Genomic DNA, 21688 nt, shown 5'->3' on the forward strand with positions numbered 1-21688 from the left:
TATCAATAAAGTATCGTACTTCACTTCCTGAACCTTCTTGGTGACGGAACCTGAAGGCCGCGACTCGAGTCGGCCATTTTGGAATAAAGCCCATTCAGAAACCTCTTATACCACGGATTCTGCCTCTTATTATTCTGAGCTATTTTGATTAGAGATCTAGTATGAAATTCAGTCAGGTAAAGAAGAATTTATTTACCACAGTGTCCTGATGTCCAGGACAGTGGTGGGTTTACAACTGCTGTTAAATAGGTTTGTTGCCTACATGATAGAATTGGGCTTGCAGACAAATATTGTGAAATCGCACACCATGATTTTAGGGCGCACTCTCTTAAAAACAAGAGGTCTCTATAATATAAATGAAGAAAAACGTGTCTGTGTCACAACTTTTAATTATCTGGGTCATATTTCTGATCGCAAACGTTCCTGCTCTCACTTAATTAAAGTCAGGATTTCCCAGTTTAATCAAACAAAAGAGGCTCTTCTGAGGTTCACTAGGAAGCTCAGGTGCAAGTCGATGGATACCGTAAGAACAATCTATATGGCGTGGTGTTGTTCTGCATGGTCTATGGGCCCGATTCACAGAACTAACTTAAGCCAAAATCCTAAACTTACTACCATTTTGGAATTCACAGAAGGCAATTACTCATTTTAGTATTCACAGAAGACACTTACTCATTGATGAGTAAGTGCCTTCTGTGAATACCAAAATGAGTAAGTGCACTTACTCATTTTATTATTCACAGATGGCACTTATTCATCAATGAGTAAGTGCCTTCTGTGAATACCAAAATGAGTAAATGGTATTAAGTTTAGGATTTTGTCAAAAGTTTTATTCTGTGAATCGGACCCATAGGTTCCTGGGTGTGGGGTTATTGTGATACTGCCCCTCTTCGGGCGAATGAAAACATGTTTGTCAGAAGACTCTTGTCTGTCCCTAAATTCCTGCCCTCATTCATTTGTCACATGGAACTAGGCCGGCTAAAATTAAAATACCAAATTAAGCTGGCACCACTTAAGCTGTGGCACTGAGTGTGGGCAAAAGATGAAAAGGCCCTAAACCAGGACATTATAAAAGGTTGTCTACGCTTCGATAATGCCGACTGTATATCTCAGTTAAGATGTGTGAAAGACCAATTTGCCTTGCAGGTAGATCTAATCTTTTTGATAGTCCACAAGATATATCTTTTTTCTAAACAACAATCAAAGATAGATTTCCTGGCCTTTTGCCAGCAGCGAAGGCAAGCCAGGAAGTTGGGGAAGCAAAGAGTGTCCGCCAATATCCCACTAGGGACTAAAGACCAGATGGAACCTTTTCTATGTTCTCCTTTACAGCACTCACAGAGATTTTACTTGATACTGTTCAGATTTAATATAGTGCACCTTCTGGTGTTGTATCCTAGCAAAGCTATCCATGATCCGAGCTCACACCATGTCGTTGTGACACGCCCAGCATACATGTCACTTCTTTTTCTTCTGTAAGGTATATGCCACTTCTAGGTAAATGTCTTTACTCCCACTCTTGAGGACCCAAAATGTCAGATTATGCCAGCCTGCTCTATGCAAACTACACCTGCTATCATCTCAATACACCTGTTTGATGGTGTATAAATTAATCTCTGTGTCTGTTAGACTGAGAAAATGGTGGGGAAGTAATTGCATATCATACTCTGATGCTATAAGTGTGTGGGGGATGTTGACTGATTATCAATGAAATGCGATCAAATAGTACCTTTTTATATATTTATTGTGGTATTTGTAAAAATGTTTAATCATGTGTTAATGGAAATTTCTTTTATATGGTATATTGAATGGATTTTGGTATTGTAAATAAGATATATGGCTTTGTAAGTCTATGCTTTTATGCTTATATAATTTTATTTAACCGAATAATGCTTTTCATGACTGAGTGACTGACTGGTGTAAACACAGAATTAGTTTATTGTTAGTAAGGAGCCCACGTCCTGCAGCTCTTCCTCCAGTGAGTTCCAAGAACAATGACTGTAGTTTGAGTTGGAACCCATGAAGGAAGGATGCTTGAATGGTAGAGCATTATAAGTGTAAACATGCTGTGAGACAAGGATATGTTCCAGCATGGAACATAAAGGTAGGGCAGGTATTTACATAAGACATACAATACAATTTATAACACTGCATCACCTTTCCCCTTAACAAACGGAAAAAAAAACGTTTTAATGAACTTATGGTATTGCAAGCAAATAATGATGAAAAAGAGAGGTCATAATGGAATTATTGCATATAAAAATCTGTAAGCTTTAAAGGCATTGGCACATTGCGAGAAACTCTAAAGTTTGGTCTTGAATATTGTACTGGTGCAGTTGGTACACAGATCTGTTACTTGAATCCACATCTGTCCTAAATTCTGGCATATTTGAGGAAACTAGTGCATTAGACACTGTGAATCTTGACTGGAATTCTGTAGTATCATTCACAGTATACCACCAATCACCTCCACAATCTTCCTCTCTCAAGTTGCCTTTGTACTTGCTTATCCTGCTGGCTTGTTCCAGAGACAATTTTACCAGAGCCCTTTTCCTCCACCAATCTTTTTTGTCAAGCTGAACAGAACCCTTGGCAAACCTAGTTACTTGGACAGGAGCATAAAATACTGATTCCCCCTTCTTAACTTGAGTTGTACTCTAAATCATGACCCAGTCTGCAACTTGAACATTCACTCCACATGTGTTATCAAAATACTTTTTGTGAGTAGACTATAAAGAAGAGACTCTTTCCTCGACAACTTTTTTCATGTCACAATGCCAACCCTTTTGTTTAAAAACTAGGGCTCTTATCCAGTCTAGATACTCCTCACATCTGATAAGTCCATTCCTAAGAAGGGGAATAGGTGAAAACACTTGTTGTGTTAGGAGGGGTTGTCAAGTTTGTCCACAACTTGTTTCACAAACATTCTTCAACAGGAAGCCTGCTGGCTAAAGCAGCTTGTGCACCTTCCTTAAGAAATCTATTAATCATTTTCACAAGTCCATTTGAAGTTGGCAAGTACAAAGCCACCTTCAAATGTCTAATGTGAAACTGATTAATTAAATCTCTCATTTGTGTGGAAGTGAAGAGTGTGCGTTGTCTGTTACTATTTTCTTGGGAGGACATTCAATTTACAAAAAAGTCTGTATGAATTTATTTACAGTTGAAGTGTTGGGTGCAGAAACAAATTCAAAATAGACCCACTTTGAAAAGTAATCTATTACAACTAATTGATATTTCTTATCAAGTCTTAACAGCTCAAAAGGGCCTGCAAAATCTAATGCTGCCTTACTCCAGACATCTTCAGGAAGTGGTTGTGTTTCAGTGTTGTTTGGTGTGTTATCCAGTGTTTGTTCGATGTCAAGCATCACACCTGGAAATCCATTCAAAAACATGGGATTCCAAAGATGGCCACCAGAAAAAAAAAAGTTTGCAAGTGCCACCTATTCCTAAATGGCCTAGATGAGTGGTATTTACTAATTTTTCTTAGATAGAAGAGGGCCGGACGCATACATCATTACCGTTGAGCACACCCTCCAAAGTGTACAATTCACTCCCCACCTGAGCAAAAGGCTTCAGGGGAGTTGTTAAAGACCTTTCTTTGGACCATCCTTTTGTAACGAAACTCATTCATACAACAAGCCAAAGACACAACAAATTCATCATGTTGATTGGAGGCACGCAGTGGCATCCTAGAAAGACAATCAGTTCTTAAATTCTTTCCTCCAGGAAGGTAATTTATTATAAGTTGTATTTCTGTAGGCAAGATAGACGTCTGACAAGCCTAGCTTATGTGTCACCTGAACCACTTCCATTGAACATATATGTAAAAGTGGCTTGTGATCAGTATATATCTCAAAATGTGTGCCCCAGGAAAAACATTTTGAATTTTTCAGTTGCCTAAGAGCTGGCTAATGCTTTCCACTCAATTGTGCTGTAATGTGACTGAGTGTGTTTTAATGAACATGAAGCAAAAGCAACAGTTTGTTCATTGTTATTTATCATTTGGGACAATTCTGCTCCTAAACTAATTTGACTGGCATCAACCGTAAGTATGCATTTATATTCTGCCTTAAAAGGTGACAAGACCAGTGCATCAACCATCAAATTTTTTATTTTTATGAATGCCAAGTTTGCTGTATCGTCCCAGTCAAATTTTGCTCCCTTCATGAGGATGTTGCATAGCGGTTGAACCACCAGAGCATACCCCTGAATAAATGTAGAATAGTACTCGCTCATCCCCAAGAAAGATTACAATGTGTCTTTATCTCTGGGAGGTGTCATATCTGTTATAGCCTGTATTAATGAAAATGTAGGCTTTATACCATTTCCTGAAATATGATGAACAAGATAGTCTAAATCTAGTACCAAGAAACAACATTTATCATGCTTAAGATTTTTACCCACATTTCTAAAGACTTCTAAAACTTTTTCAAAAATAAAATTTTGCTCTTGACTCTAAGAAAATAAGTACATCATCCTAATAAACTTGCGTACTAGCAATGCCAGACAATATTATGTCCATCAATTTTTGAAAGACACTCGTAGCAGACACCTGGCCGAATGGTAACTATAGAAATTTTACATCTCATAATGTAGTGATAAATATAGTTAGCCCAGTGCGTCTGCAGCAAGTGGAATTTGATGATAGGCAGAGCGTAAATCCAAAAGCGAGAAAAAGTTTGCATGGCCAAAATTTGCCAGAAGATCTTGTATTTTATGCAATGGGTGGCAGTCCACAACTATGTTTTTGTTTACTGTGCATAGATCTACACAGCGACAAACATCTTCAGCTTTCTTACGTACTACTACAATCTGGCTAACGTATTCAGAAGAATCAGTGTTGGTTACAACCCCTTCTTCTGTAAGTTTCTCAAGTAATGGTTTAAGTTCCGGTCTAACGCTGAAGCGTACGGGTCTTAACTTATGAGTAATTGGGATTGTTTTTTTCTTAAGTTCCATTAGCTGCTCAAATTTATATATATTACCAATTTTAACCTTGAAAATTTCAGGATTTTTATAATTTCATTATTTTCTTGTGTACTTTCTACTATTGAGGCAATCAAGACATGATTGACAACAACAGGATTTTCCTAACCTGGGACAAGCATTAAACATAAATTGGCTAAATCTTGCCAGAAAACTAACTATATTTTTGCCTTTGATTGCCACATAGATGTTTGTTGTGGTTTCTCTTCCAAGACACTAATTTTTCTAGAAAATACCCCAACATCCCTGTGTCCTGGTCTCCGTATGCTTTAGGAAAAACATCTGGAGGATTAAGCGGTTTACTCATGGCCCAACAATGATTATATAAAACATCAGAAATTATAGTAATGGGTACCCCAGAATCCACAATCATGTTTAATTTGAGTCCCCCAACACATACATCACAAAGGGGCCTTTAATCGGTTTCACACAGAAATTTGCAGCATCAAGTGTTAGTATTATTTTAGAGAAATCATGTGTGCACACAGCAGTGCTTGTATTAATGTCCACACTGCTTATTTGAACATTACACCAATTTCTCCTACAAACACTTTGAAAATGACCCATTTTGTGACACTTATTACAAGGTGTACCAAATGCTGGGCAGGATGTGTGATTACTAAGAAGGATTTTTGAACCACATCTGAAACAATAAGGAGAAATTTTCCTTTGTAAGTTTTTTTAAATTACTTTTTCCTTATAGGATAGTGCATTAATAAAATCCAGTACTTGCACAGAATTGACTGTGTGAGTAGTATACTCACTTGCCATTCATCTACTGGATAAAACGGAATGCTGTATGCCTTTAGCTATGTCCATGACCTTAGCTAACATTGGTTCACAACAGCTGAACAGAATTCCTGAATTTTCTTCCTACTACAACTATGTACAAATTGGTCCCTAATGTAGGTATCCAGCGAAGCACCAAAATTACAATTCAATGCTAAGTTCCTCAGTGCAGAAATATATTGCTCAACTGTTTCTTGTGAGGTTGCTTCCTCTGGGAAAAATTGAATCTCTCTAGCAAAACACTTTGTTGTTTGGTGAACTTATTCGCCAGCCTGGCGATAGATTCAGAGTACTCATTCCAATTGACAGAATCTGTGGATGGTATAACTTAAGATAAGTTGCCAAATATTTACTACCTTCTGTTTCCAGAGGGCTGAACAGAATGGCTGGTTTCCTTTGATCAAACCTATCTGCATCGATTTCTATTAGGTAGTTCTGAAGTGACCTTAACCATTTTTTCCAAGGTTGTTGTTGCTTCCCTGGATGTTGTAAAATTGGTTGTATTTGCACAACCTGCTGAATGGTTCTCATAGTAAAATCAGTAAACATATGGTTTCAGTTTTGAAATAATGAAAATACAATTGTTTAAATACCGAAGCAGAAATTGTGTGAAGAATGCTGCCAAAAATCTAAGTTGCTGAATGCAACTTGTAGTAGTATCAGTAGAAATATACTTTCAGTTTTGAAAGAAAATAAAGTAAATGATAATAATTGTTTACATACCAAAGTACCTAATATGCAAGGAATGCTGCCACACTCAGTCCGTTTGAGGTTTTGAATGAGCGCTTTGCAGCAACTGTTAATTTAGCACCATGTGAAACATTAAGAGCAAAATTAGTTAAGTGTGTAAAAAATAATGGGACTTCCTCTCAACTCAAAATGGCTGCCTTCAGCAACGTGTTAACGTCAAGGTAGCACGTGGCGAGTTTCTTGAGTATGGCTCATTATCCAGTGGTTGCTCGTCACCGATGTCTTGCTAACGCTGAACAGTGGCGCAGTCGCCACGTCAAGGTACAGCCGAAATCGACAGGGTGCTCACGTAGTGATCTTAAGTATGGGCATCTAGAAGTTCAGAAGGACACTACCAAGGTAGAGTGTGAAGATCCTCAGCATGCAGCTTCTTTTCTGTGGCAGAGCTTAAGAAAGCAGCGCAATTTCAAATTGGCAAAAGTTGTTAATTCTTGATGATGGGCTCCTGCGGTTTGTAGCTCGTCGATGCCAAATGTAAAGTGAAAATTAGCAGGCAGCAATTGGTGTAAACAAAGAATTTGTTTATGGCTAGTAAGGAGCTCACATTCTGCAGCTTTTCCTCCAGTGAGGTCCAAAGTCAAGTTACTATAGTTGGAGTTGGAACCCATGGACCAAGTATGCTGGAATGGTAAGGCATTACCAAGGTAAACATGCTGCGAGACAATGATATGCCCCAGTATGCAACATAAAGTTAGGACAAGTATTTACATAAGAGTACAGTACAATTCATAGCACTACACTAGGGGATTGGAACAGATTGTTAGGTTGCACATATATCTCAAGTAGTGAGGTGACAACTCCTTCAGGGACTTAAGAGAATTCAGATATATATAGCTGGGTGGTTGCTTACAGGTCCAATGGGGTTAAGGATGGGCTTCACTGTGGGATATCCGCTGCCTTCATTATGTTTGGGGGCAAGTGTGACTCAACCGAGTAAATTAGGTTCTGTGACAGTTGTAGGAGTATCACTCTCTATCACTGAGCGATATTGCTCCAGCCATTTAATATTGCTCCAGCCATTTATTTCTCTCTCATGGTCTTCGGGCTGTAAAACCTTGAATCTACTCTGATAGCATGCTACCACTTAAGACATATGTGCTCACTTTATCAAAGGCTGCATTTGATGGTTCTTGGAATGTTACCCTCTGATTTTCCTGCACTGGTCAGTCTACATTTGCTATAGGCAGACTTGACTTTACATGTTTGTGTTGCTAATGATCTATTAAACAGCAATATTTTCCATGAGTTTCAGATTGAACATGCTTTGTACATTTATGTGACTTTTTATAAATAAAGATCAAGGTCTCAGTTATTTTTTCTGATTTTAGGGTAAAACATATTTTTATTGCCCAGCTCTGAATGAAGAGGGGGCATGTTGTGGGAAGGAACTGAAACTTGCCATGATCCGGAGTGCTGCAATGTACACTGTGGGACTTCAGAGACTGCGTGACTTTGAAGAAAAATTGTCTAAAATGGCAGACCAACAGTGCTGTCAGTATACGGAGGTGAGTGTATTTTATGTTAGGTCCAAGCACTGTCCCACAAAATGTAAGGCCTCCCAACCTATACTGTGCAATAGGCCACCTGCACCGTTGGAAAAGAAACAAGTCATGTAGCTTGCATCTTTATTTTTACTTACTTTATTACTCTGTTAATAATATTTATTTTTCTAAGCAGTCATGGACACCCTGAGTAGGCTTCACGGACCCCCAGCGGTCCTTGGAGCACAGGTTAAGAATTACTGGCCTGGGAGCAAAGTAGTAGTCAGAAAAATAAAGTACACCCCTCATGCACTACATCCCAATGGCACCAAGTGAGCAAGCAGGGAAACACGCACTCATTCATCTTTCTTTTTTTTTTGTCTATCTTTCATTCCAATGTTTTTGTCTATTTTTTAATGTATTTTCTTTGTTTACACCTTTCATCCTCTTTACATTGTTTATTCTCTATTTACTTCATTGCTTCCATCATCCTTTCTTTCCTTTGATCCTTTTCCTCCCTTTATTCCATCTTTCTCTCCTCCTTTGCCCTATCCATCTTTCCTTCTCTTCATCATTTGTCTTTTTTCATCTGTCTTGGTTTCTTTCTTCATCTCATCCTTTCTTTTTCATCTTTCTTTCCTTTAGTCTTTACTGCTGCTCATCTTTCTGTCTTCCTTTATTCTCTCCATCTATCCTTCCTCTCCATCTTTGCTTCCATCGATCCTTTCTTCTATCCTTCTCCAGATGCATCCATCACGTTTCTCTCCATTCCTACCTCCATCATTCCCTCATTTCTTTGCTCTCTTGACCCATTTGCTACTCTCCACCACAGCTCTGTCATACTAGTAACTGGCAATGGAACTAATGAGCTTCAGATTTTCTACTAATGTTTCCTTTAAAAGAAAAATATGCCAGAAACAACAATTTAAAGGGTCTATGCAGCACAAACCTTCCCAGTGTTCCCACTCTCTCTCAAGCAGCTAAAATGGGGGATTCAGGACACCCTTGGCTAGGGGTGAAATGGAAGTAGGGGTCTCTAGAGACAGGGAAAGGGAACCAGTGTCTGCCTGGCTCAGCTCACCTTAACATGAGTACAGAAAATGTGTGGCTGTGATTGCAGGGAAATGAGCTGAGGGCTGGGGCAGCATGAATCTGTCGTAAAGAATCTAGGACCCTGCAAGAGACCACAGTTTCAATGCTGAACGAGTGCAGATTGCTTCTCTACACCATGTGCATCTGTGCACAGACCTAAGACTTTGCTGCAAACAATGCATGAAATGAACCCACATGTTGTTATTGTCCGAATTACCGTGCCCTTCAGATTCCTGCTGTCTGTGTGAGAGCTCAGTTCTTCATTTAAGTCTGGACAAAGACAGTAAGTAGGTGCAACCAATGGGGCGTATTTACAAGGCCATTATGCCACCGGCATGTCACTTTTTGCTATGCTCCATTGGCGCTGCATCCTGCTCAATATTTATAAGGCAGCGTATTGCCTTTCAAAGAATGAATTCTCTGCAGCCAAAGTAGATAAAAGATATCGATTTATTTCCAGCAGAAGATCTCACCCTTCACAGCCAGTAAAGAAACCAACTGTTAACCGTCCTCAACCCTCAATACATCACTATGCGACATCACCTGGTTCCAATTACATATACAACATTCCACATGCCAGTGGAAGGGAGATGACATCACACAGCCACTGTAAACAAGCAGAGGCGTTTCCAGCTGGTGACCTGCTTATTAGCATACTCCACACCTCCTTTCCTTATAATTCCAAAACCAAAATAAATAAAAAAATTATATAAAATACGAATAAAGAAAATAAACAATAATGGCAAATGTAATAATACAAATACACTTTTAAGTATAATCACTCAAATACATAGGACGTCTCACAATCTTGTCTAAGTGTCTTTTACCACCACTCCAAGACGCTGCACTGTCAGGACAAGTATTACCACCCCCAGACGATGTACATAGACCAACCAAGTCAGGCATCCCAGCATCTCGTTTGAAGACTGCGATTCTATCAAGGTTCCAAAAGCGATGGTCTTGTGTTTTCACTGCATTGTTGAAAATCTTAATAACACGCATAGGACTTAAAAATCTGGATTGATTCCCAGACAAACCGGGACGTTTCACAGTCACCAATCGCCCACTTTGACCTCTGTTTTCTTCACAGCGTTCCTGTTGTCGAATTACCTTATCCACTCAGTAGCCTTAAGTTCTTCTCTAATGCATACACTGCTATCATCATCCATTCTTCCCCTCAAACCCCATACCTGTTCACCCACGGTGGTTAAAGGTAGGGGTTCGGAAACCTACCACGGAAAAGTTGGAAAGGTGTTTTTCCAGTTGTGCTGTGGGGTGTAAATCTGTACATTTCTACTTTTTTAAAGACCTTCTTTTTACAGTCCAAAGCATTAGACTTAGCTATGTTAATAGTTTCTTTGAGAACTTTGTTGAATCTTTCGACCATGCCATTGGTCTCTGGGTGATAAAGTGCACACACCTTATGCTGTATCCCTGTCTTGGCCAGAAACTCCTCCTTTTCTTTTGAAATTAATTGCGCCCCATTATCGGTCAGAATGGTTTCAGGTGCCCCTTCTCTGGACATCAGATCATCCAGGCACCTAATGATATGTCCAGTATCAATGATAGAGCTAAAGAAAACTTCAGGCCAACAAGAGCATGTGTCTATGACCACCACTGCATACACCTGAGGACCCTTAACATGAATAGGCCCCAGAATGACGAGAGCAATATCTTGCCATGGACCTGTGGGCCGCTTCCTTACAATCATGGGCTGTACCCGAGGACTCTTGGATTTTTCACTCATCTCACAAAGAAGGCAATCATGCACAATTCGCTCCACCTGCTTATCCATACCAGGCCACCAATAAGAAATGTGCAACCCTTCTTTTGTTTTTTTAATACCCAAATGTGTTTAATGTGCTGAATTAATCAGATCTCTTCTGAGGCTACTAGCAGGGACCAATCTTGTTCTCCGAAAGAGCAAATCTTTGAACACACCAAGTTAATCTTTCACACTCCAGTAAGACTTGGTGCATTCAGGCCCAGAGTTTTTACTGTTCGAACCCCTCTGAATGAGTGACATTACCCCACTCATCTCAAGATCAAAAGATGTCTCCTCATGCCACCTAACCTCAGCAATTGCTTCACTCTCCACCAAGCATACCCATTTGGCCTCATCTTCATTCTCCATCAACTCAACATCCAAAGTTGAGTGCACCTCCTTGGAAATGAGGCGTGACAACCTGTCAGCTAACCTATTGTCCACTCCTGCAATATATTTCATCGTAAAACTATATACTTGTAACACAATAACCCACTTAGTGTTCCTACTAGAGATCAGGTCCAACCCTTTCTTGTTGAATAATTCAACCAGAGTTTTATGATCCGTGCAAATCTCAAAGTCCACCCCCCACAGAAACTATTTTAGTTTTCTTACAGCCCAATGGACAGCAAGGGATTCCCTTTCCACAACAAAGTATCTGGATTCTGCATCTCTCAAGCTCCGAGACAAGAAGATTATAGTTGTCAAACCATCAGACCCTTTTGTTGCAATACAGCCCCCAAAACTCTATGCTCGCATCTGTGGTTGATATATATATTTTTTTATTAGGATCAAAGTTTTTTAAACAGGGGGCATCATTGAGGCATTTATTTTTTATTAACAGTTTCAGCTCAAAATACCATATGAAAATACAGAGTAAAGTGCATAGCGTAAAGTGCAAAGTGTATAGGTGCTCGAAATATCTTACAATTAACAACATTGCAATAATATATAAATATGTCAGTTTAAAAATGTCCAACTGTTATGTTTCTTAGCAGCAGAAAAAGTCCATATAGAATGAGAAATTGCACAGTTACAAAAAACACATATTTAAAATTCATAAGTGTTCAATATAGGATAAAATTAGCCACATATTATATCCTAAAAGTACATAAGGCAGACTTTCCAGAATCGCCTATTGTGCTTAAAATCCCAAAACTTCTGAATTTAGACAATCTGCCAACAGTCTTTACACCCAAAAACCCAGACTAATTTCCTATGGAGCTCCAACGTTTCTCAAATTTCCTAGATGATCCTGATCTTAATGCATATCTTCTCTCAAATTCTTTAACTTTACTAAGTTTCGCTCTCCATGCTTGAAAGGAAGGTATCTTATTGCTGCGCCAGTTTTGGAGGATTAGAAATCTTGCTACTAAGGGTGATATAAATAAGCATTCTTCTTGTATATTGCTTAATGTTATATTTGGGGAACATCCCAAGACTACAATATATTTATCAATGGAAATAGAGTGGTCTATGGTAATTCTGAGATATGTTTCAATTTCTTCCCAAAGATTCCCAATTTTTGGACAATCCCAAACAATATGTGACCAAGTGCCTCCTCCTTCTTAAGCACAGCGAAAGCACCTATATTCAATTTGTGGATAGATATTTTGCAAAAATAATGGTGTCCTATGAATTAGCCTTTTTATATAGAATTGCATACGTTTAAAATTAGCACCTCTTATAACTGTAGCATTCAGTTTGTTAATTCTATTCCAAGTTATTCTTGGAAGCTGTAGATCTTCTCTTTTCCACCATTTGTCTCGTATTTTTTCATAGCTGGGAAAAGATTTATTATCATCAAAGATTTTCGCACATGCGCTAACTGATCGTTTTATCGGGGCTTCAAAAGCTTCACTTATGCCTATACTTGTTGTTATAATTCTGGCATCGCTATTTTCCAGAAAGTGTCTTATATCAATGAATGACCATTTAAGCACATCTTTTGAGTGAAGGAGCCCAATTTCTATCTCGGGCCATTTTTTCCAGGAGTTGGAATTAATAAAATCTCTAACTTGCGTATATCCTTTCTCCTCCCACTTTCTTAAAATGCCTGTTTCTAGCAATCTCATCTCCCCAGTGTAAAAAAGAGAAAGCTTTGTTAATCCATTTATCCCGGGAATGCTATAAAATGCTAACAGTTGAGTTTTTTGTTTAAAAATCCATTAGAGAGCCTTATACCATACTTTCTTTGGGTACTTAACTATTCTTGTTGGATCTAAAACTTTATACTCCATTAAGATCTTATTCATAAAAAAATTATCTACCTCCAGGGATCTGACTGAAAAAATAATCTGTGGCTATTGTGTGCAAAATGTGCATGATAATAGTTTCTTATGTTTGGAAGGGACAGCCCTCCCTCTTCAATAGAGTAATTTAAAGTGCTAAGTGCCAGTCTAGGTGTTTTATTAGCCCATAAAAAGGATGAGAACAAACTGTCTATCTTCTTAAAAAAAGACGCTTGTAATGCACACGGAGCAGCTGCAAACAAAAAATTGAATAGAGGCAGGATAGACATGTGTATGAGTGCCACACGGCCTATTATTAATAGTGGGAGTTGATTCCATTGCGTTAAAAGACGTATGACTTTTTGTATCAATGGGATATAATTCAATTGGAATAAACCCTCTACCCTCTCTGTCACATAAATCCCTAGATACCTCTTTGGGCGAGAATTATACACTGACCTAAAATTTGGCAATAGTGTATCGGCGAAGCAATTGCATAGCACAATTTCAGTCTTGGCCTTATTTGTTTTATAGCCCCCTACTGCCTGAAATTCCGAGAAAATTCCTAGGATTTCCTCCTGAGTGTCCTCTTTGGAATTTAGAAAAAGGACAATATCATCGGCATATAGTTTTATATTAGACATCCCTTGTAGGAGAGCAGTATGTGCCATTTTTTGTCTGATCGCTATTGCCAGGGGTTCTATAAATAAGGCGAATAAAATCGGGGATAAAGGACAACCTTGCCTAGTACCCCTAGTTATTCGACAGGTGCCTACATTTATAGAGTTAATTAATATTTGCGCATGTGAATCCTTGTATAGGATTCTTATTAATTGTATGAACCCTTCTGGGAAGTCAAAACTTTCCAAAATAAAAAATAAACACTCCCATGATACCAGGTTGAATGCTTCCTCAGCATCTAAAAACCTTACCGGAGCCTCTATCTTATTTTTATTCAAATACTCTAGTGCTTCTATTAAAAATTTCGTGTTGGTAGAAAGATGTCTCCCAGCCACAAATCCTCATTGATCTACATGTATAAGTGAGCCCACGATTCTGTTAAGTCTGTTTGTAAGCAACTTTGTAAAAATGTTATAGTCAACATTGAGGAGACTTGTGGGTCTGTAAGAGTTGACATTTTCCCTATTTTTGTCCTTCTTCAGAACGCTAACCACTACTGCTGTATGAAAAGATGCCGGAGGTTCAACACCTTTAAGTAAGTGGTTAGCGAGTTTTAAAATGTGTGCGTTGAGAGTTGTGGCGAATCTTTTATAAAAATTCGACTGGCAGACCATCTTCTCCGGTCGCTTTACAGTTTGCCATAGAACCGATCACCAATTCAAGTTCTTCATTTGTGAATTCATCTAATAGTACTTCTCTTAATTCCCTATTTAAGTGGGGAATTGGCAAATTATCGAGAAAGCCTGAGATATGGTCAGAAGACATTTGATGATCTAATTGACAGATTCCCTTGTAGTGCTTAAAAAAGGCATCCCCGATGTCCTCGGTTCTAGTTAGTCGTATTTTGTCCACTTCATCCCAAATACTTTCAATTTTATTTCGGACCTGTTTCTCTTTTGCCCACCATGCTAAGAGCTTCCCTGTATATTTGCTCTCTTCGTACACTGTCTGAAGATAAGTCATACTTGCTACATCTCCTAGTTGATAATAATACTCCTGCATCATTTGTATTTTTGCCTTGCAGTAACTCTTGTTTTGTATTTAAATTTCTATCCTTAATATACTCCAGGTTCGCCTGCGCAAGTCTTGCTTCAATCTTTAATCTTTCCTCTTTTTTGCCCTTTGTTGGGGGATTTCTTTCGAAGTAATTATACCTCTTAGTGTAGCCTTAAATGCATCCCAAACTATATTAGTTGGAGTAGAGTCTTTATTGATGGAAAAAAAGACGCTAATCTTATTGGGAATTTCTGTACACCAAGACTCGTTTTCCAGATTAAATTTATTAAAATACCACCTTCGAGGCGCTTTTCCCTCCCAGTCTACAAAACAATTTCTATTTTAATTAAGGCATTGTCGGAAAAGGCATTTAAAATATGATCATACTTATTAACAGTAAGGTCGTCTGGGATCAAGAAGAAATCTATTCTAGATGCTGAGTCATATTTTGCCAAAAAGCATGAATAATCACACTTTTCCGGAGTTTGAAGGCGCCATCGATCTACTATGTGTAAATAATTTTTACAGCTAGACAGAGCAATAGAAACCTGATGTTTGTTTTGTTTTTGATCCTTCCTAGAGGAGTCTACTGAGGGGTCCTGGAGAAAGTTCAAATCGCCCTCCCATATAATAGGTCCGGGGATACATGATAGGGCCTGCTTAAGCTGTAACAGTGGGAGCGGGTTATCAAAAACAGGTGCATAGATTGTGGCCAGGGTATCCTCCTGGATCCGTCTGCATTGTTTTTACTTGAAATTGCACATGTTTACCAACATATATGCCCACCCCCGCCTGTGCACTCCCTGCATTAGATGAACAATGAAAGCCTGCCCAATTCTTAAGAATTTTGCTTGCGTCCGACATACTCCGAAAATGAGTCTTTTGTAAACAAATAACATCCGGATTATATCCTCTGAGCCAGCTTTCAATTGCATGGGTCTGGCGTTTTTTATTAAGACCATTAGCATTAAAAGAAAGAATCTTTAGATTTTTCTAACTCATAATTAAGCTATATAAAAAAATACATATCGACCTTGCCAACTGCCCCGGTGGACACACCTTGTAGACCTGTACCTCTCAGGCCCCAAATCCTTACATGAGCATCTAGAAGAAATCTAAAATATATATCTTGGTGTACAGAATAGGTCTCTAAAGTATGAAATAGCAGCAGAAGAATAGCTTTAACAGTAACTGGGATATTTAAATTGACTTGTTCTAGCATAAACCAAGACCATAAGCATAGAAAATAAATTTTCTAAATGCATACATAGCAGCTAGGGATCAAAAAATGCTTACGTGAAAAATACAGTACTTATGATAACAAAGGTGACTAGTGCGAGCATGTTTTCGAGCTACATCAAAACTATAATAAGTGCCCCCTGCTTGATTGTAATTGATCATTAAGAGCCTCCAAGAGTAATCCCTAGAAGACAACAGTCTATAGTGCAAATTTAGCAACAATAAAAACAGGAAAACTTGCAGCAGATTAAGCAGATTAAATTGTATAGCAGCTGGGATCCAAAGTGCAAAGATTGCATAGAGTGCATAAAGTGCCTATAGGGTATGTGATAAAAAATAATTTTTGCCCCATCAAAAAGGCACCTTTAAGGAGCTGTGGACTTAGATGCATATATGGCATAAATAACAAACCAGACAGACGATTATAATTGACATTTTAAAATAGTACCTATGCACACCCTGAAAATGTAAATCACCAAAAAAGAACTCTCCTTTTTTTAAATGCTTCACTCCCTCCACCTCCCCCTCCGAGCCCCCCTCCCCAGAAGGACGGAATTACCCACTATTCCCCCTTCCACCCCTCTTTACTGGATGCCATCTTGCTGCATCCTGATGCGCCCTCTAGTTCACCTTACGCCCACCCTTAATCTAACGGATTTTGCATTGATATGACTTTTTATCTATTGCCACCTCAGCCTTTTTTTTGCATGTCTCAAACAAATCTTCTCCTCAGGTAGTAGACAGTACTTCCAAAAGAGATTGAGCCTCGTGGGTGTCCGAGAAAATATAACATTTTCCTCTGGCTAATACTTTTAGCTTAGATTGTTGAACAATTGTTGCTTGGGCACCTTTCCCTTTGAAAGAGTCAATCATCTTGACGAAATCCTTCCGCCTGCGTGCTGAAGCTGCAGACATGTTCGAAAATATTTTTAAATGTTGGATCTTTGTAGTGGAGAATGATCTTTTTGCTATTGCTGGGCTTAATATTTTCTCATTAATTCTATAGTACGAAAAGTTCAATAGAATTGTACGCGGATATTTTGCATTTGATTGCTTCTGTGCTGGAACTCTGTTAGCCCTAGTAATTGTGATGTCTCCTTGCAGCTCTGGCATTACGTTCCTCAGGAGTGACCCAGTGCATTCAACCATTTCAGCACTTTCTGAGCCTTCCGGGATTCCAACTAGACGTAGATTGGATCGTCTATTGTAATTTTCTAAGTCCTTGGGCTTTAACTCCATCTGGCTTTTACTTTTGCTTAGATCTTGCAGATCTTGCTGCATGGCTGAGATATCCTCTAGGTCAGAGATACGACTTTCAGCTTCTGCTAGTCTTTTTGGGATATTGAATATATTCTCTTCCAATTTGGTCAATCTTTCATGTAGCTGTGCAACCTCGAGTGTTTGAGATACTTTAAAATCCCTGTACTCTTTTAGAATAATTCCTTAAAAAAATGTTAGCGAGTCATCTCCACCCATCTCACCTCCCAAAGACACTGGTTCCGGTTCAGATTCGATCTCTTCAATAATTCCTTGACCCCCACTTACTACGCCTTTTAAGGGCTGCGCTGCTACTTGCTCACTTTGAATGGAAGGAACAACATCTCCACCAGGCAGTAGGGGTTTGTCACTTCTTGCGTAAGTAATGGCCGTTGAGCTGGTTGAGCTGGGCCTCTTATCTCCTCGGAGCTGGCTTGCACACAGTCTTTTGGCCTAATCTGATATGACGGGAGCTTATAAAAGAGAGGGTATTGCTTAGAGCTAAGCAAAATTTGATTATTAAGACTCTGGATCTCTCCATCTGAAATTTGGTCTGGGCAGCTCTGCGTCGCCTTTCTGCTCTCCAAAGGGTTGCAGAGTACATTCTTCTCCATTTCCAGATCATGTATACACTCATCATCCGATGAATCATTAAGCACACTCTGCTCAGTCTGCTTTTCCTTCTCGGCCAATGCCTTAGCCTTCAGCTCCATCCTCTGTTGAGCATTCCTCTGACCTCTGCGCATCCCCCTTGGAGCTGTTGTTTGCCCTGACATTTCTGAAGTTTCTTTCTTTTCACCTGCTTTAGTTTGTTTCGTGCACATCTCCGATTCTATGGATGGGGCAGATAAGTAAAGCAGGGATGCTCATGCACACCAACGCCCTAGAATTGTCAAATGCCTGGTTGACCATGCAGCCTTTAAGAAGGGAGCCCCTTGGTTGAGACTGAACACCAAACCACCTGACCGAAGGCTAATAATAATATTCCAACTTAGTTGACGCTTGATCTGTGTTTCAATACACTCTTGATGAACTTCACTCTATGAGTCAATAATTAGGTAGAGATGCCCCGCAAGAGTGAGTTGTAGTAAAACTCAAACTGTCGAATAATAGCAGGGAGCAAAAAAAAAAGGGGGGGCTACAAACCAGCTGACAGGTAGATATTCGTCTGCCTCTGCCGCATTACTGCTGCTACCACTGGCCTAACCTGATTCCGTACTCTTTTTATATGGGGTTCCTCCTTACTCGCTCCTCACACAACACAGCAAAGAGGGTGTTGGAAACCGGGCAACCGGGTCAGCAGTCACCCGGTTCCCAAGGCACAACGGTAGCTTGGCTCGAGCGGTTGGGGTACAGGCACCGTGTGAAGCGCACGTCACACCCTCACAATAACCATGCGTTCATCCGTTCCAAAAACGACACTACACCGTAAAAATTATGAAAGAAAGTAGTTTGTCTTTATCTTATTTTCTCTTAGTTGCAGGTTCAAAACATACATACAATACCACAAGACTTTTCCTTAAAAGGGCAGGTCAAATAAATAATACCACAGTGGGGTTTCAATAAATAGGATCAGGTCATAAATAAGCAAGGAATAAATAGGGGTGCAATAAATACAAGTGGCTAATAAATACTGTCAGACAATAAATACAATGCAGGAATAAATACAGTCAGACAATAAATACAGTCAATAAATAAAGCACCTTCAATAACTTAAATAACACAATTAATGACAATTACAGTTCACATCACTTTCCTGAGGTAGTTTGGTTTTACTATGCCCAAGTACAGCTTGTGGTCATTTGGATGACATGGGGGTTGTCCCACCTAGATTGGTCAAGGCCGGGCCTGAACTGAGGTAGAATAAGGATAACCTAGGGATCTGGCTCTCCCAAGATACACTACCCCTCACAGAGGTCACTGCACCAGTCTCAGTTCACCCCTGGCACTCCCAGGCTGGTTCTAACACCCCTCTAGCCCCTAGAATGGTCTTTTAGGGCTCCACAGGGCCTCAGATGCCCATTTTACCACTTACTGCCCTTTTCACGATGATCGGCTCCGCTCGGCGCCGGGTCGGCGTCGCTGGACGGCTCCGGTTCGATGTCGCGTCGATCTGTTCCACTTGACGCCGTGTCGATGCCGTCTGGCGGTTCCGGATCGATGTCGCTGGGCGGCCTTGGCTCGATGTCGTGTTTCGGCGTCACAGGGTCACGGCCTCCCCGCTTCCGGGTGTCTCCGGAGTGCGACCTCCATTCCCGACCTCCGTCGGCTCCACCTCGGGTTCCGGCGACTCCGGAGTGCGATCTCCACTCCCGACCTCCTGCGCGCTTCACCTCGACCTCAGGCAACTCCGGAGTGCGACCTCCACTCCCGATCTCCTGCGCGCTTCACCTTGGTTTCCGGCGACTCCGGAGGGCGGACTTCACTCCCCCGTCGACGCCTCACCTCGACCTCAGGTGACTCCCGACTCGACCTCCGGCGCCTCTCCACGACCTCCGTCGGCGCCCTCACTCGACCTCGGGTGGTTCCTTACTCGACCTCCGGTGACTCTCCACGACCTCCGTCGGCGCCCTCACTCGACCTCTGGCGGCTCCGGGTACGACGTCTGCTTTCTGTCAGCACCGCTTCTCCACCTCAGGCCCCAGGTCTCCAGGCTTCTCGACGTCAGGACTCCAGGAGGCCACTGCTGAACAGGTCAGGAACTTGCTGTTCTTCTTCTTTAAGGCCTCTTTACAATATTTAGGTCCTTAAGATGGTTTTTCTGGTCTTGGTCCCACACAGGGCTCTAGGCTGGGCTTGGTCAGTAGGGACTAGCATCAAGGGTGGGTTTCTGGACCCCACTCCAAGCACTGGTTTCCACCCCTGCTGCCTCACTCCGACCTCCTTCTGAACTGCTCCTCTCTCCTCTCCAGTCAGTTGCCAACTGCCACTCTGAGATGGCCTCCCAACATTCTAAACCGCCTCCAACTGTCACAGGGTTCCAGAATGTTGCAAAAGGTTCTAGAAATCTCCAGTGGGTTCTGATGATGTCACAGGTGGCCTCCATTTTGTGTCTCAGGCCCTCAGACAGAAGTTCCAGGGGTAGGGAAAATGGCTCCCTGACCCTGCATCAACACTAAAAAGTCTGGTGGTTCCCAAAAAGGAAAAATTCATAACAGGGTTTGAGGCAAAAGTGGGACAAAATAAATAATGATGAGGAGGGACCACCCAAAGGGCTGACAGGTCTAACACGCGTCCCCCCCAGCTGAAAGTGGGGAGAGCTACCCAACCCCTTGGGAGTTCTCATCACTAAGGCGGAAATACCTTGAGAGACCGTCTGCATTGGCGTGGTCCACTCCAGGCCGATGTTCCACCTGAAAGTCCATTCCCTGTAGGGAGATAGACCACCTTAGCAACTTGGGATTCTCCCCCTTCATCTGCATCAGCCAACGAAGGGGTCTGTGGTCGGTCTGAACTAGGAAGTGCGAGCCAAACAGGTATGGCTGCAACTTCTTCAGAGCCCATACCACTGCAAAGGCTTCACGCTCTATTGCACTCCACTTCTGTTCCCTGGGAAGTAGTCTCCGGGATAGGAAGACCACGGGTTGATCCAGACCCTCTTCATTGAGTTGCGATAACACTGCCCCAATGCCATGTTCCGATGCATCCGTCTGGACAATGAACTCCTTGGAAAAATCTGGGGCCCTTAAGACCGGGGCCTCGCACATGGCTTGCTTCAGTCTCACAAAGGCCTGCTGACAAGCCTCCGTCCAGACTACCCGTCGAGGTTGTTTCTTGGACGTAAGCTCCGTGAGGGGGGCCACAATGGTACCGTACCCCTTCACGAAGCGACGGTAATATCCTGTGAGGCCCAGAAAAGCTCGGACCTCAGTCTGAGTCTTGGGGGGTTCCCAGGCCATGATAGCCTCGATTTTCGCCTGGAGGGGTTGCACCGCTCCCCTACCCACCAAGTGTCCAAGGTACACTACCGACCCCTGCCCGATCTGGCATTTACTGGCCTTGATCGTTAAACCAGCTTGCTTCAGGGCCTGGAGAACAGTTTGCAGGTGACGCAAGTGATCCTCCCAGCTGTTACTGAAGACGGCAATGTCATCCAGATAAGCAGCAGAGAAACTCTCCATTCCGGCGAGGATCTGGTTCACCAGACGCTGAAACGTGGCAGGTGCGTTCTTGAGCCCAAAGGGCATCACGCAGAACTGGTAGTGGCCCTTGGGCATGGAGAAGGCTGACCTTTCCTTAGCTCCATCAGTCAGAGAGATCTGCCAGTACCCGGATGTAAGGTCAAAGGTACTCAAATATTGGGCAGCTCCCAGCCGGTCAATCAATTCATCCGCCCTTGGGATCGGATGAGCATCAGTCTTGGTTACTGAATTCAGTCCCCGGTAGTCCACACAGAACCTCAGTTCCGGTTGGGCCCC

The 21688-nt window shown here is 41.3% G+C and overlaps 1 protein-coding gene across 2 annotated transcripts in view; it reads left to right on the forward strand.

The window, feature by feature from the left end:
* The window catches only part of LOC146785438 (E3 ubiquitin-protein ligase RNF19A-like), a 120822-nt gene that overhangs the window by 54129 nt on the left and 45005 nt on the right, over positions 1-21688 (forward strand). Inside the window, exons 3-4 of one of the 2 annotated variants that reach the window (XM_085634495.1) lie at positions 7857-8033; positions 14261-14313. In XM_085634495.1, the coding sequence (XP_085490621.1) occupies positions 7857-8033; positions 14261-14313 (230 nt within the window). The remainder of the gene's footprint in view (positions 1-7856; positions 8034-14260; positions 14314-21688) is intronic. The other variant, XM_085634494.1, reaches the window with a different exon arrangement.

Source organism: Triturus cristatus, chromosome 11, assembly GCF_964204655.1.
Source record: "Triturus cristatus chromosome 11, aTriCri1.1, whole genome shotgun sequence".
In the NCBI taxonomy this organism is placed as follows: Eukaryota; Metazoa; Chordata; class Amphibia; order Caudata; family Salamandridae; genus Triturus; species Triturus cristatus.